The sequence below is a fragment of the Choloepus didactylus genome, chromosome 3 (genome assembly GCF_015220235.1).
Source record: "Choloepus didactylus isolate mChoDid1 chromosome 3, mChoDid1.pri, whole genome shotgun sequence".
NCBI classification, from domain to species: Eukaryota; Metazoa; Chordata; class Mammalia; order Pilosa; family Megalonychidae; genus Choloepus; species Choloepus didactylus.
In genome coordinates, this window is record NC_051309.1 from 208,686,114 (window position 1) to 208,703,518 (window position 17,405).

The following is a 17,405-nucleotide window of genomic DNA, read 5'->3' on the forward strand; positions in this document are numbered from 1 at the left end:
AGGAAAACAATGAATGAAAAATAGGAAAATCTCAATGAGGAGAAAGAATTTCTAAATTAAGAGAAAATAAACAGAAATACTGGCTGAAATAAAAATTCCCTAGAGAGTTTCAACAGCATAAATGGAGCTGGCAGAACGATCACTGAACTCAAAAACAAGACAACTGAAATGATTCAGGCTGAGGAGCACAGGAAAAAGGAATGAAAAAAGAACAGAGCCTAAGAGACTTGTGGGACACAATACAGTATACCAATATAAGCATCATGGATGTCCCAAAGGACAAGAAATAAAGGGGCAGGGGAATATTCAAAGAAATAATGACAGAAAGCTTCCCAAATTTAACAAAAGACATGAATATGCACATTCAAGAATTAAAATGAACCTCAAACAGGATAAATCTGAAGTGAACCACACCAGAAACTTAGTAATCAAACTGTCCAATGCCAAGGACAAGAAGAAGAAAGAGAAAAGTAACATGTTACGTATAAGCAGGTCTCAATAAGGTTAAGGGTTCATATCTCATCAGAAACCATGGAGGTAAAAAAGGCAGCGGGATAAAGTATTTAAAGTGATGAAAGAAAACAACAGCAAACAATTTTCTATGCAGTGAGAATATCTTTCAAAAATGAGGGGGAGATTAAGACACAACCAGATAAAGCTGAGGGGGTTCATCACCACTAGAACTCCCCTACAAGAAATGATAAAGAGAGTTCTTCAGGCTGAAGGAAAAGACACTGAACAGTGGAAGGAAACAGCATAAAAAAAAAGAAAGAAAATCAGTAAAGGTAATATATGGGTAATGCCAGTACTAATATTTAATCTACTTTATTTTATGGGATGTAACTCCACTTTTTTATCTCTTACAGGTTCCAAAATGCAAATGCAGAGAAAGTAATAAGAAATCTATGGTTTTGGACATAAAATGTAAGAAGATATGATTAGTAACAAGCACACAAAAAAGATGGGGAGACGGAGAGCAATAGACACAGTTCATGTATAAGCAATGGAAGTTACATTGGTGTCAAATCAAACGTCATTGTTACAGACTTAGGATGTTAAATTTAATCCCCATGGTAACCCCAAGAAATACATATATATGAAAAACAGACTTACAAAGGCCAAAGAGCAAAATGGCAAAAAAAAGACCTGCATTATCAGTAGTAAATTTAAATGTTAATGGATTAAACTCACTTCAACATGCAGAGACCGGAAGAAAGGGAAAAACTTATGAACCAACTATATGCTGTTTACGAGAGACCAACCTTAAATTCAAAGATGCAAGTAGGGTGAAAATGAAAGGATGACAGAAATACATAGTAACCAAAGAGACCACAGTAACCAAAAGAGAGCTGGGATACCTATACTAACATCAAGAAATAAAGACTATAAGTAAAAAATGGATGAGGGACAAAGAAGGTCACTATATATTGATAAAGCAGACAATTAAACAAAAATACCTAACAAATATAAATATATATGCATCTAAAAGGATAGCCCTATATATTAAGATAATGACAGACTTGAAGGGAGAAATAGATGGCTCTGTATTAATAGGACACTTCAATATGACACTTTCAATAATGGGTAGAAATATAGAGAGAAGACCAATACGGAAATAGAAAACTTGAATGATGCTCTAAACCAATTACATGTAACAGACATACATAGTACACTTTGACCAACAGCAACAGAATATACATTCTTCTCAAGAAAACAAAAATAATTCTCTAGGATAGTCCATATGTTAGGTAAAAAACAAATCTCAATTTCCAAAATATTGAAATCATTCAATGTACCTTCTCTAAGCACAATGGGATGAAGACAGAAATCAGTAACAGAGGGAGAAAAGGAAAATTCACAAATATGTGGAAGTTAATGAACTCCTAAACAAACAAGGAGTCAAAGAAAAATCAGAAGGGAAATTAAGAAATATCTTGTAATGAATGACAATTAAATAAAAAAACAAACCACCAAAACTTACAAATCATATGGGATGCAGCAAAGGCAGTGCTGAGAGGGAAATTTATAGCTCTAAGAGCTTATATTAGAAAAGAAGAAATATCTGAAATCAGAGACTTAACCTCACAACTGGATGATCTAAAAAGAGAAGAATGAACTACATTTAAAGAGAGCAGAAGGAAGTACAACAAACATCGCAGCAAAAATAAAGGAAATAGAAATTTTTAAAAAGAGAATAAAAAAACCAAAAGATGGTTCTTTGAAAATATCAATAAAATTGATGAATTTTTAGCTACACTGACAAAGAGAAAAAGAAAAAGGAGACAACTAAAGCCAGAAATGAAAGGTGGACCATTACTATTGATTCCACAGAAACAAAAAGGATGATAAAAATACTATGGACAACTGTATGCTAACAAGTCAGATAACCAAAGTGAAATGGACAAATTCTTAGAAACAGATTACCTACACTGTCTCAAGAAGAAATAAAATATCTTATCAAAACAATAACTAGTAAAGAAATTGTATCAGTAATCAAAACCACCCAACAAAGAAAAGCTCAGGAACAAATGGCTTCACAACTGAACCTTTCACCAAACATTCAAAGAATAATTAACAATAAATCCACTCAAACTCTTCTAAAAAAACTGCATCAGAGAGAAAACCCCCTAACTCATTTTATGAGGCCAACATCACCCTCATCCCAAAGCCACACTAAAGATACCACAAGAAAGAAAATATACAAGACCAATATCCCTTCTACATATAGATGCAAAAATCCTCGACAAAATACTAGTAAACCAAATCTATGGCCACACTGAATGTACTATACAACAGAATCAAGTGGGATTTATCCCAGGTATGCAAAGGTGGTTCAACATAAGAAAATCAATTAGTAGAACAAAGTGAGGGGATGAAACACACATATAATTGCCTCAATTTACATACAAAAGATACTTGCCCAAATCCAGCACTCCTTCTTCATAAAAACACTTAGAAAACTAGGAATAAAAGGAAACGTACTCAGAGGAGGTGGAGCAAGATGGCGGCATAGAGAGGAGTGGAAGCTAAGTAGTCCCCCTGGAACAACTACAAAAAACCAGAAACAACTAGTAAATAATCCAGAATAACTGCAGGGGGACAAACGAGACCATCCACTCATCATACACCAACCTGAATTGGGAGGAATGCCTGAGAACACAGCATAAAATCTGTAAGTGAAACCTGTGGATCCAAGTCATGAGACTCCCTCTCCCATAGCCCAAGCTGCAAAGCCTCATGGTGCCAGAGAGAAGCTCTCTCCCAGCAAGCGAATATAGCTCAGCTGAGCTCCAACTGGGGTTTTAAGTAGCGAGTGTGAACTGCTCACTACAGGTACGCATCCCCAAAAAACAGACAGAGGCTTTGGGTGACGACTGACCTGGGAGAGCCGGAGGGTAGCCTTGGACTGGGTCTGAAGGGGACTATCTGTTTCTTTTTCGGCTTAGTAGAGAAAGCCCCAGTCATATTCAGTTTCCAGGGCTGTGACTTGGGGAAGGGTGGAGACAGCACAAGCAGAGAGTGAGACCATTGAAATGCTAATGACCTCCACCTGGGGGCTCTGTCTTCTCTAGGAGGAAAGGGGTGGGGCCCTTTCCATTCAGAACCAGACCCCAGAGCCTGGGGGATCATAGCCATACCTCCTCACACCAGTCAAGAATTATAGGCTAACAGGCATCACCTGCTGGGCAGAAAAGCACAGTGACCTGATGCATCAAAGGCTGGAGAAATTTTCTAAGACACACCTGCAGGGAAACCAGATACTGAATATTTCTTCCCTCTGGGACCTGAGCCTGTTCTGGTCTGGGAAAACCTGATTTGGATAACCAAGGAAACCATGCCAGACAATAGAAAATTACAACCTACACTAAGAAAAACAAAGTTATGGCCCAGTCAAAGGAACAAATGTACACTTCAACTGAGATTAGAGAAGATATTGCAAAAGAGACAGAGGCTGTAAAGGAAGCACTGGGCATGTATACGGCAGAAATCAAAAGTTCAAAAAAACAACCAGTAGAATATATGGAAATGAAAGGCACAACACAAGAGATGAAAGACACAATGGAAACATACAACAGCAGATCTCAAGAGGCAGAAGAAAACACTCAGGAACTAGAGAACAAAACACCTGAAAGCCTACACACAAAGGAGCAGATGGAGGAAAGAATGAAAATATATGAGCAACGTCTCCAGGAACTCAAGAATGAAACAAAGTACAATAATGTACGTATCATTGGTGTCCCAGAAGGAGAAGAGAAGGGGAAGGGGGCAGAAGCAATAATAGAGGAAATAATTAATGAAAATTTCCCATCTCTTATGAAAGACATAAAATTACAGATCCAAGAAGCGCAGCGTACTCCAAACAGAAGAGATATGAATAGGCCTACGCCAAGACACTTAATCATCAGATTATCAAATGTCAAAGACAGAGAGAATCCTGAAAGCAGCAAGAGAAAAGCGATCCATTACATACAAAGGAAGCTTCATAAGACTATGTGCGGATCTCTCAGCAGAAACCATGGAGGCAAGAAGGAAGTGGTGTGATATATTTAAGGTACTGAAAGAGAAAAACTGCCAACCAAGAATCCTATATCCAGCAAAGCTGTCCTTCAAATACGAGGGAGAGCTCAAAATATTTTCTGACAAACAGACAATGAGAGACTTTGTGAACAAGACACCTGCCCTACAGGAAATACTAAAGGGAGCACTACAGGGTGATAGAAGACAGGAGTGCGTGGTTTGGAACACAATTTTGGGAGATGGTAGCACAACAATGTAAGTACACTGAACAAAGGTAACTATGAATATGGATGAGAGAGGAAGGTGGGTAGCATGTGAGACACCACAAGAAAGGAGGAAAGATAAAGACTGGGACTATGTAACTTGGTGAAATATAGAGTATTCAACAATTGTGATAAAATGTACAAATACGTTCTTTTACGAGGAAGAACAAGCAAATGTCAACCTTGCAAGGTGCTGAAAATGGGGAGGAATTGAGGGAGGGATGCAATCAGCATAAACTAGAGACTAACTAATAGAATCATTGTATCATGCTTCCTTTAATGTAACAAAGGTGATATACCAAGGTGAATGCAGATAAGAGGGGGGGATAGGGGAGGCATGTTAGACACTTGACATTGGTGGTATTGTCTGATTCTTTATTCTACTTTGATTTAAGGTTATTTTTCCTTTTGCTACTTCCTAGCTGTCATTTTTTTTTCCTCTTTCTTTTGCCTCTCTACCTTCTTTGACTCTCCCTCCTGCCTTGTGGATGAAATGTAGATGCCCTTATATAGATAGTGGTGAAGATGGTGAACACATAAATGTATGACCATGCAGAGAACCATCGATTATTTACTTGGGATGGAATGTATGGTGAGTGAACAAAACCATATTAAAAAAAAAATGGGTTGATGACAAAACCTTGAGGGCAATATACTGCGTGAAATAAGCCAGACACATAAGGACAATTATTGCAGGGTCTCACTGATAGGAATTAATTATAATATGTAAACTCATAGACATGAAATATAAGGTGCCAAGATATAGGACGAGGTTTAAGAATGGGGAGTGGTTGCTTAGTATGAGCAGAATGTTCAACTAGGATGAACTTAAATGTTTGGAAATGAACAGGGGTGTTGGTAGCAAGATGTGAGAATAACTAACAGCGCCGAATAGTGTGTGAATGAGGTGGAAAGGGGAAGCTCAGAGTCATATATGTTACCAGAAGGAAAGTTGGAGGTCAAAAGATGGGAATGTATAAAACTGAATCCTATGGTGAGCAATGTCCATGATCAACTGTACAAATACTAGAAATTGCTTCCATGAACCAGAACAAATGTATGACAATACAATTAGAAGTTAATAAAAGAGGGGCATATAGGGAAGAACTATATACCTATTACAAACTATATACTACAGTTAGTAGTATTTCAACATTTTTTCATAAACAGTAACAAATGTACTATATCAATACTAGGAGTCAACAATTGAGGGGGGTTGGTTAGGGATAGGGAAGGATTAGAGTTTCCTTTTCTTTTTTTTTCTTTTTTCATCTTTCACTTTATTTCTTGTCTGGAGTAATGAAAAGTTTCTAAAAATTGAACAAAAATTAAGTGTGATGGATGCACAGCTGTATGAGGGTACCCAGGGGCAAGTGATTGTACACTTGGATCTTTGGATAATTGTATGGTATCTGAACAATCTCAATAAAAATGAAAAAAAAAAGGAAACGTACTCAATATAATGTAGGGTATATACGAAATCCCCACAGCTAAGATCATACTCAGTGGTAAAACTCTGAAAACGTTCCAAGATCAGGAACAACATAAGGATGCCCTCTGTAACCACTGTTATTCAACATTGCATTGGAGTTCTAGCCAGATCAATTAGGCTGCAAAACAAAATAAAAGGCATCCAAACAGGAAAGGAAGAAGCAAAGCATTCCCTATTTGCTGATGATATGTGCAGATGTTATGATCCACTATATAGAAAATCAGAAAAATCCAAGACAAAGCTAGTAGAGCTAATTAACAAATTCGGCAAAGAGGCAGGGTACAAGATCAACATGCAAAAATCAGTGGTTTTCCACAGGACTTGCCCTTGGCAAGACTGTTGCTGCAAAGGAGAGGCTAGGCCTCCCTATAATTGTGCCTAAGAGCCTCTTCCCGAATGCCTCTTTGCTGCTCAGATGTGGCCCTCTCTCTCTACCTAAGCCAACTTGAAAGGTGAAATCACTGCCCTCTCCCCTACGCGGGATCTGACACCCAGGGGAGTGAATCTCCCTGGCAACATGGAATATGACTCCCGGAAAGGAATCTAGACCCGCATCGTGGGATGGAGAACATCTTCTTGACCAAAAGGGGGATGTGAAAGATGTGGAAGGAAATGAAATAAGTTTCAGTGGCAGAGAGATTCCAAAAGGAGCCGAGAAGTCACTCTGGTGGGCACTCTTACACACAATATAGACAACCCTTTTTAGGTTCTAATGAATTGGAATAGCTAGCAGTAAATACCTGAAACTATCAAACTACAACCCAGAACCCATGAATCTTGTAGACTTTGTAAAAAAATGTAGTATATGAGGGGTGACAATGTGATTGGGAAAGCCATATGGACCACACTCCTCTTTGTCCAGTTTATGGATGGAGGAGTAGAAAAATGGGGAGGGGGGGAGAAAAAAAAAAAAAAAAGAAAGGCACCCAGTGTTCTTTTCTACTTTGGTTGTTCTTTTTCACTCTGGTTTTTATTCTTACTGTTTTTGTGTGTGTGGTAATGAAAATGCCAAAAATTAATTTCAGTGATGAATGCACAACTATATAATGGTACTGTAAACAACTGAATGTACACTTTGTTTTGTATGACTGCATGATATGTGAATATATCTCAATAAAAATGAATTAAAAAAATCATAGAGGATAAAAAAATTAGTGGTTTTCCTATACACTAATAATGAATAAGCTGTAGATGAAATCAAAGAAAGAATTCATTCACAATAAAAATTAAAAGTTTCAAGTATCTAGAAAATTAAACAAGGATATAAAGGACTTACACCTGGAAAACTACAAAACAATGCTAAAAATAACTCAAAGACCTAAATCAGTAGAAGGACTTTCCATATTCATGGATTGGAAGACTAAATACTGTTAAAATTTCAAATCTACCCGAAGCAATGTACAGATTTAACACAATCCCAAACAAAATTCCAACAGCCTTCACTGCAGAAATGGAAAAGTTAACCATCAAACTTATATGGAAGGGTAACAGACGCCAAATATTCAGAACAACCTTGATGAAGAAGAATGAACTTGGCAGACTCACACTTCCCAATTTAAAACTTCTTATAAAGCTATAGCATGATACTGGCACAAAGACATATGTACCAATGGAATGAATTCAGAGTTCTGAAATAAAACCTCCCATCTATGGCCAAATGATTTTTGCCAGTGTATCAAGTTCACTCAATTGGGAAAGAATGGTGTCTTCAACAACTAGTGCTGGGAAAACTGAATATCCATATGCAAAAGAATGAAGAAGAGGCTCTACCTCACATCATATACAAAAATTAACTCAAAGTGAATCAGATACCTAAAATAAAAAGCAAAACTATAAAACTCCTAGAAGAAAACATAAAAAAGCATCATTTAGACCTTGTGTTAGGCAATGGTTTCTTAGACTTTACACCAAAAGCATGAGTAACAAAAGAAAATTAGATAAATGAGTAGTTTATCAAAATGAAAAACCTTTGGGCAACAAAGGACTTCATCATAAAATAAAAAGACAACCTACAGTATAGTAAAAACGTCATATACTATATGATTCCACTTATATAACATTACTAAAATGACAAAATTATAGAAATGGAGAACAAATCAATGATTGCCAGGGGTCAAGTTTGGGTGGTGGGGAATAGAATGATGATGGGTAAAGCTATAAAAGGACACCAGAAGGGAACTAGTCTGTATCTTGACTTTATCAGTGTCCATATCCTCATCGTGATATTGTACTAAGTTTCATATAATGTCACCGCTGAGGGAAACTAGGTAAAAGGTACAAGATATCTCAGTAGTATTTCTAACAATTGCATGCAAATCTACAATTATCTCAAAAGTTTAATTAAAAAGAAAAGCATGTGTTGCGTATGTATTATATTTATACGTGTGTCTACAGGTAATTTTCTCTAGTATGATCCTACTGTTAAATATTTAATTCTTTTCAAATAGATTACTACCATATAAGAAAAAGAAATTTCTTATCATTAGAGATATTGTAAAGAATACTGATTCCTTGAGTAAAAGTGAGTCCAATCTATTAAGCCATTAAAACAGAAGACATGGGGGGTGGGGCAGCTACTTTTTATTACCCATCAGATATAATTAGGTAACCTACAATGCAATATCCAAATCAAATTCTATCACAAATTTACCTTTATGCAGGACATCAGGACATAAAGATAACATAAATCTGTTTCCATGACCACATGTGGAATTGGTTAATAACTATTTCATGTGCCCACAATAAAAGAATATTAGCCTACCAAAGTCATTTTCAAGAATATACTGAATGTGAGCTTACTATTACATACACAGTTTTATTTGACAGAACACTGAATGACTGTTTAATACTCACGTATATTTATCAGGAAATATAATAAAATAAATATATAAGCCTGAGATAGTTTTTGTTAAAAAATATATAAATTACCTGCACACAGAACACTGCCGCTGAGGCTGAAGAGCAGTGAACATAACAATCATAGAATAGTTTCGAGGTGGTGCCTTTATAAATTTTCGGAATTTGTCACCATTCATCCGGAAGATCGAGCGCCTGGTACTCCATTCCATCAGCTGTTCTACTTTTTCAGCTAAAAGATTCTGCAATTAAACATAGGAATTTAATTTACTCGGGTTTAAAGTCCTTTAGTTTGTATTTCATATGAAGAGAATTATATAAGAGCATATTTTTCCCAAAATTAATTTCTGTTTAAAGTCTTTGTTTGGGTGAATATATTCATTGTTAACTGAATTGACCATATATGGAAATAATTCATTTTATTTTTCCTAATGATTCCTAAGGTTTATAACAGACATTAAATATAAAATCATCAGCCTTCTGCACCCAGAAAGATTAAACAAATATACTTTTTCCCTAATCTTCCCAGTAAATAGAGCTAAAAATACTCGATATAAAAACTGTCATACAGCCCAATTATAAAATGGGCAAAAGATATGAAAAGACAGTTCTCTGAAGAGGAAATACAAATGGCCAAGAAACACATGAAAAAATGTTCAGCTTCACTAGCTATTAGAGAGATGCAAATTAAGACCACAATGAGATACCATCTAACACCGGTTAGAATGGCTGCCATTAAACAAACAGGAAACTACAAATGCTGGAGGGGATGTGGAGAAATTGGAACTCTTATTCATTGTTGGTGGGACTGTATAATGGTTCAGCCACTCTGGAAGTCAGTCTGGCAGTTCCTTAGAAAACTAGAGATAGAGCTACCATTCGATCCAGCGATTGCACTTCTCGGGATATACCCGGAAGATCGGAAAGCAGTGACACGAACAGATATCTGCACGCCAATGTTCATAGCAGCATTATTCACAATTGCCAAGAGATGGAAACAACCCAAATGTCCATCAACAGATGAGTGGATAAATAAAATGTGGTATATACACACGATGGAATACTACGCGGCAGTAAGAAGGAACGATCTGGTGAAACATATGACAACATGGATGAACCTTGAAGACATAATGCTGAGCGAAATAAGCCAGGCACAAAAAGAGAAATATTATATGCTACCACTAATGTGAACTTTTAAAAATGTAAAACAAATGGTTTATAATGTAGAATGTAGGGGAACTAGCAGTAGAGAGCAATTAAGGAAGGGGGAACAATAATCCAAGAAGAACAGATAAGCTATTTAACGTTCTGGGGATGCCCAGAAATGACTATGGTCTGTTAATTTCTGATGGATGTAGTAGGAACAAGTTCACTGAAATGTTGCTATAGTATGTAACTTTCTTGGGGTAAAGTAGGAACATGTTGGAAGTTAAGCAGTTATCTTAGGTTAGTTGTCTTTTTCTTACTCCCTTGTTATGGTCTCTTTGAAATGTTCTTTTATTGTATGTTTGTTTTCTTTTTAACTTTTTTTTTTCATACAGTTGATTTGAAAAAAGAAGGGAAAGTTAAAAAAAAAAAAAAAAAAGAAAAAAGACAAACAAGGGAAAAAAAAAAAAAAAAAAGATGTAGTGCCCCCTTGAGGAGCCTGTGGAGAATGCAGGGGTATTCGCCTACCCCACCTCCATGGTTGCTAACATGACCACAGACATAGGGGACTGGTGGTTTGATGGGTTGAGCCCTCTACCATAAGTTTTACCCTTGGGAAGACGGTTGCTGCAAAGGAGAGGCTAGGCCTCCCTGTATTTGTGCCTAAGAGTCTCCTCCTGAATGCCTCTTTGTTGCTCAGATGTGGCCCTCTCTCTCTGGCTAAGCCAACTTGAAAGGTGAAATCACTGCCCTCCCCCCTACGTGGGATCAGACACCCAGGGAAGTGAATCTCCCTGGCAACGTGGAATATGACTCCCGGGGAGGAATGTAGACCCGGCATCGTGGGATGGAGAACATCTTCTTGACCAAAAGGGGGATGTGAAAGGAAATGAAATAAGCTTCAGTGGCAGAGAGATTCCAAAACGAGCCGAGAGATCACTCTGGTGGGCACTCTTACGCACACTTTAGACAACCTTTTTTAGGTTCTAAAGAATTGGGGTAGCTGGTGGTGGATACCTGAAACTATTAAACTACAACCCAGAACCCATGAATCTCGAAGACAGTTGTATAAAAATGTAGCTTATGAGGGGTGACAGTGGGATTGGGAATGCCATAAGGACCAAACTCCACTTTGTCTAGTTTATGGATCGATGTGTAGAAAAGTAGGGGAAGCAAACAAACAGACAAAGGTACCTAGTGTTCTTTTTTACTTCAATTGCTCTTTTTCACTCTAATTATTATTCTTGTTATTTTTGTGTGTGTGCTAATGAAGGTGTCAGGGATTGATTTAGGTGATGAATGTACAACTATGTAATGGTACTGTAAACAATCGAAAGTACAATTTGTTTTGTATGACTGCGTGGTATGTGAATATATCTCAATAAAATGATGATTAAAAAAAAAAAAAAAAAAAAAAAACTGTCATAAATACACTGGTGGGTGGGTGGCTGGGTGGAAAGAAGGGGGAAGGGGAGGGGAGGCGAGGGGAGGAAAGGAAGGGAAGGGAAGGGAAGGAAGAGAAATTAGGAAAGAAAGAAAAAAGAAAGTGCAGCCCCAACCACCACCCTGACTAATAAAGACTGGGTAGGGAGCCACAACACTCTGGACCCACAGAGAAGGCCAAGTAAGGAGACAGGACTTCCACCTGACCGAGCCTGGTGTCGGTGGAGACCAAGTGGGAAGACTAGAATTCGAAAACCACCCCTCTGCCCAGCAGTAAGGAAATACCCATCCTCTTCCCTCAGGGGTGGTATTAGAAGAAAGTAGTGAAGACTTAGGAATTTCTCCACCACTCAGAAGTTATGAGGCCACCTCTCTCACCCTAACATGTCAGTGGAAATCACTTGGAAGCAATAATGTTAATGCAGCACCTCTACCCTTCCCAGCCAGGGAGTATCAACCAGAGCCTACTGGAAAATCAAAAATCCCACCTTTTCCCAGCAGTAATGTGAACTGCTCCCCCACCAAGGTATCAACAGAAGCCAAGTAGTAAACCTGGACTTCCATCTACACCTAGCAATAACAAGGCTACCTCTCTCTTTCCCATGTGGAATTGTGTCAGAGAAAGCCTCCTAAAACAAAAGATTTTAATGAGATCCAAAGTCTCATGACATAATATCCAAAATGACTATGTTTCAATTGAAAATCAATGGCTGTATCAAGAACCAGGAAAATCTCAACTTGAAAGGGGGGAAAAAATCAGCAGCCACAAACACTAAGATGAACAGATGTTAGAATTAACTGAGTAGGATTTTTAAAATCTTTTAAAAGGCAATCAATCAATTAAGTTGCCTGCAACTTCATTTTTTTACAACTATCAAAAGCAATACTGGGAGTAAGGTCATCAACATAGCGATGTAAGAAATACCCTGTAAAAAACCTCCCCAAAGATTCAGCATATAAAAGCACAAATCCTACTTGCTTAGAACTCTGGAGGATGGTAGAGATTGAAGACACATTCCACAAACACTGAATCAAAGAAAAAGAAAAATATCAGATAGGAAACTTCCATTCCATACCCTTTGGACCTCTTCCCTTCCCCTAACTTGGTCCCATGCAGCTTGGGAGTTGCACAGAGGTAGTGGCCCAGATCCCTCCAACCTCACCCAGGGACAGAGAATATAAAGCCATGCACAGCAGCTAGTTAGAACCCACACATATCCAGGTACAAGGACACAAGTTCACAGAAACCAAGGGTAGAACACAAGCCCCTGAGTACTCCTGCAAAGAAAAGGGCCCACCAGGGAGTGGGAGAGTAAAAAGAGAAAGAGAGAGAGAGAGAGAGAGAGACCATGGTAGTGGTGGGCTTTCTGGATTTACCCCATCTAGCTACCTGAGGTAGGATATCCTAAAGGCAAAGAAACCAGGGGAAGAAAGAATGTAAACAAATCATAGGAGTTGGGGAGAAAACTGCACAACAACAAACACATCAAGATTCCCAGAAAAGGAACAGAGGAAAGGAAGCTTTCTCCTGGAGGTGAAACAATTGCAAGAAAAGTGGAATCTTAAAAATTGTACTGCATATCCAGGGCAAGAATCAGATAATGAAAAGCTGAGAAAATCTGCAGAATTAAACTCGGGCTACTCAAGTCCAGGATAAGTTGGACCAAGCATAAAAGAAGAGTTTTAACACAAAGACAATCAACAACAAAACCCTAGATAAGAGAGATAAACTGATCTTCAAAGTTAATTCATCAAGATAGTCAGGTACCCAGACAACAACAAAAATGACAAGCCACACTAAGAAGCAGGAAGATTACGGCTCAATCAAGAGAACAAATTAAAATTTCAGAGGAGACTCAGAATTTCAGAGGAACAACAAATCAAAGATGTTCAAATAAATCTCCTAAATCAATTCAAGGAGATGAAGGAAAATATGCATAAAGATACAGGATATTAAGAAGACAATGTGTGAGCATAAATAATTTGAACGCTTAAAAAGAAACAGAACAGAAATCATGAGAATGAAAAGGCCCAGCTTTGAAGATTAAAAATACACTAGAGGCATACAACAGCAAATTTGAACAGGCAGAAGAAAGAATCAGGGAACTAGAATACAGTTCAATCCAAATCATACAGTCAGAAGAACAGATAAAGAAAAGATTAGAAACAACTGAGCAGTGTCTCAGGGAATTGAGTGACAGCATGAAGTGTGCAAACAAGCATCATTAGTGTCCCAGAAAAAGAGAAGGGAAAGGGGACAGAAAGGGTATTTTAGGAGATAATGGCCAAAAATTTCCCAACTCTTATAAAAGACATAAATAAACACATCAAAGAAGCACAACATATTCCAAACAATAAATCCCAGTAGACCTACTCAGAGACATATTAATCAGAATGTCAAATGCCAAAGGTAAAGAGAGAATTCTGAAAGCAACAAGAGAGAAGTGATTTGTCATATACAAGGGATCCTCAATAAGAATAAGTGTTGATTTCTAATCAGAAACCATGGAGGCAAGACAGCAATGGTTAAGATATATTTAAGGTAAAAACTGCCAGCCCAAAATTCCTCATCTGGGAAAACTGTCCTTCAAAAATGAGGGACAGTTTAAAAGTCACAGATTAACAGAAACAGAGAAATAGTCAACAAAAGACCTGCCCTCCAAAAATTACTAAAGGGAGTTCTTGCAGGTTGAAAGACAGGAGAGAGTGGCTTGAAGCAGTTTGAAGAAATGAAAATTATCAGTAAGCATAACTAAAAGGGAAAATGCTTAACCCAATAGTACTGTATTCTCAGTATAGAATTCTACTTTTTCAATACTTTAAGAGTCAGAATACAATTGAACAAGGCCATATTTCCTGAAAATGGACATACAAAATATAAAGTGGAAAAGTGGGACAAAAACAACATAAAGAAGGGAACAGAGGGATATGGGAGCAGAGAATGTTTATGCTGTTGAAGCTAGGTTGGCATCTTTTCAAATTTGTAGGTTACAGCTATAGGTTGTATAATACAAAATCCAAGGTAACAAAAAAGAAAGTATTTTAAAAATATACAGAAACAGAAATGAGAAAGGGATCAGATACATCACAAAAGATCAACTATATAGAAAAGGAGGTTACAATAAAGGAAAATAGAATTAAAAAAAAAAAAACAAGATATGATATATAAAAACCAAAGAACAAGATGACTTAAGTACTGCTTTTACAGTAATAACACTGAATGTTACTGGATTTAACTCCCCAAAAGACACAGATCGGCAGAATGGAAAAAAATGCATGACCCAACCATATGCTATCTGCAAGAGACTCTCCTTATAGTCAAAGACACAAGTAGATTTGTGGTGAAATGATGGGGGGAAAAGAAAACACCATGCAAGTAGCAACCAAAAGAGGGCTAGGGTGGCTATACTAATATTGGATAAAACATACTTTTAAATCAAAAACAGTTACGAGGGACAAAGATGGTCATTATAAACTGATAAAGGGGTAATTCAACAGGAAGATGTAACAAATATAAATACATATGCACCTAACAGCAGAACTCCAAAATATGTAATGTAAATACCAACAGATCTCAAGGGAGAAATTGATGGCTCTACATTAATAATAGGAGACTTTAACACACCACTCTCAATAATGGATAACAAGGAAGTACAGAAATTGAACGTTACACTAAACCAACTCTACCTAACACACATATACAGAGCACTGCACTCAACAAAAACAAAAGACACATTTTTCTCAAGTGAACATGGATCATTCTCAAGGATAGAATATATGCTGGCCAACAAAAATAAATAAATAAATAAATAAAATCTCAATAAATTCAAAAATATGGAAATCATACAATGAGTATTTTATGACCACAATGAAATGAAGTCAGAAATCAATAACAGAAGGAGAAAGGGGAAATTCACAAATATGTGGAAATTAAACAACATACTCTTAAACAACCAATTCCTCAGAAGCAAAATATGGAAATATCTTGAAGCAAATGAAAATGAAAATACAACATACCAAAACTTGTGGGATGCAGCAAAGACAGTGAGGGAAATTTATAGGGAATGTAAAGCTTACATTAAAAAAAAAAGAAAGACTTCAAATTGGAGACCTAACCTCAAAACTGGAAGAACTGGAAAAAGAAGAGCAAACTAAACCCAAAGCAAGAAGGAATGAAATAGTCAAGATTAGAATAGAGATAAATGAAATAAAAAACAAAAAAGAAATACAGAGAATCACCAAAACCAAAAGTTGTTTCAAGATGAAAAAAAAAAAAAAAATCAACAGAATGAAAAGAGGATATAAATAACAGAAACCAGGGAAATAAAAAGGACTGTAAGCGGATACTATGAACAACTGTATGGCAACCAATTAGTTAACCTAGATGAAATGGACCAATTCTCAGAAACACACAAAGTACCAACAAACCAAATCCACCAGCATATTAAAAGAATTATACATCGTGATAAAGTGGGATTTATCCCCGGTATGCAAGGTTGACTCAGCATAAGAAAATCAATTCATACAATACACCAAATTAACAGAAAGAAGGGGAAAAAACCATATGATCATCTCAATCAGTGCAGCAAAGGCATTTGACAAAATACAGCACCCTTTTTTTGATAACACTTAGAACACTAGGAATAGAAGGAAATTTCCTCAACATGATAAAAGGCATATATGAAAAAACTGACTGCTAACATCATACTTTATGGGAGAGACTGAAAGCTTTCTCTCTAAGATCAGGAACAAGAAAGGATGCCCACTGTCACCACTGCTATTCAACATTGTACTGGAAGTTCCCACCAGAGCAATTAGGGAACAAAAAGAAATAAAAGGCATCTGAATTGGAAAGGAAAAAGTAAAACATTCCCTATTTGCTGATGATATGATCCCAGATACAGAAAATCCATAAAAAAAAATACACAACAAAGCTTTGGGGCTGTTACATGAATTCATCAAAGATCTGGCCTCAAGATCAACACCCAAAAATTCATAGTGTTTCTAGACACAAGCAACGAACAATCTGAAGAAGAAATCAAGAAAAATTCCATTCAAAAAATGACTAGAAGAATCAAATACCTAGGAATAAATTTAACCAAGGATGTAAAGGACTTGTACACAGAAAACTAGAAAACATTGCTAAGGGAAATTAAACAAGACCAAATTAATAGAAGGATATTCTGTGTTCATGTATTGGAAGACTAAATATTGTTAAGAAATAATTACCACCCAAAGCAATTTATAGATTCAAAGCAACCCCAATCAAAATTCCAACAACCTTTCTTGCAGAAAAGAAAAATCAATCATAAAATTTATTTGGAAAGATAAGGAGTCCCGAATACTTAAAGCCATCTGAAAAAAGAAGAATGAGATTGTAATAAAACTTAATACAAAGCCACAGTAATCAAATCAGCATGGTACTCCCAGAAGAACACACAAACAGACTAATGGAATAGATTTCACAGCTCAGAAATCAACCCTCACTTTCATGGCCAACTAATTTTTGACAAAGGGAGAAAGACCACTCAATTGGGAAAGAATAGTCTATTCAACAAATGGTGTTGGGAAAACTGGATCTCCATTTGCAAAAAAGAGAAGGAGAACCTGTACCTCACATCATACACAAAAATCAACTCAAAATGGATCAAAGACCAGATTACAAGAGCTAGAACTATCAAACTCCT

At 36.8% G+C, this 17,405-nt stretch overlaps 1 protein-coding gene across 3 annotated transcripts in view; it reads right to left on the bottom strand.

Moving 5' to 3' along the window:
• Window positions 1-17,405, bottom strand: part of TUSC3 (tumor suppressor candidate 3) — a 306,555-nt gene that overhangs the window by 203,708 nt on the left and 85,442 nt on the right. For all 3 annotated transcript variants that reach the window (XR_005216025.1, XM_037831243.1, XM_037831242.1), the window contains exon 2: window positions 9,202-9,371. Coding sequence is in view for 2 of the 3 variants with exons in the window: in XM_037831243.1 (XP_037687171.1) it covers window positions 9,202-9,371 (170 nt within the window). In the remaining variant the exon portion in view is untranslated. The remainder of the gene's footprint in view (window positions 1-9,201; window positions 9,372-17,405) is intronic.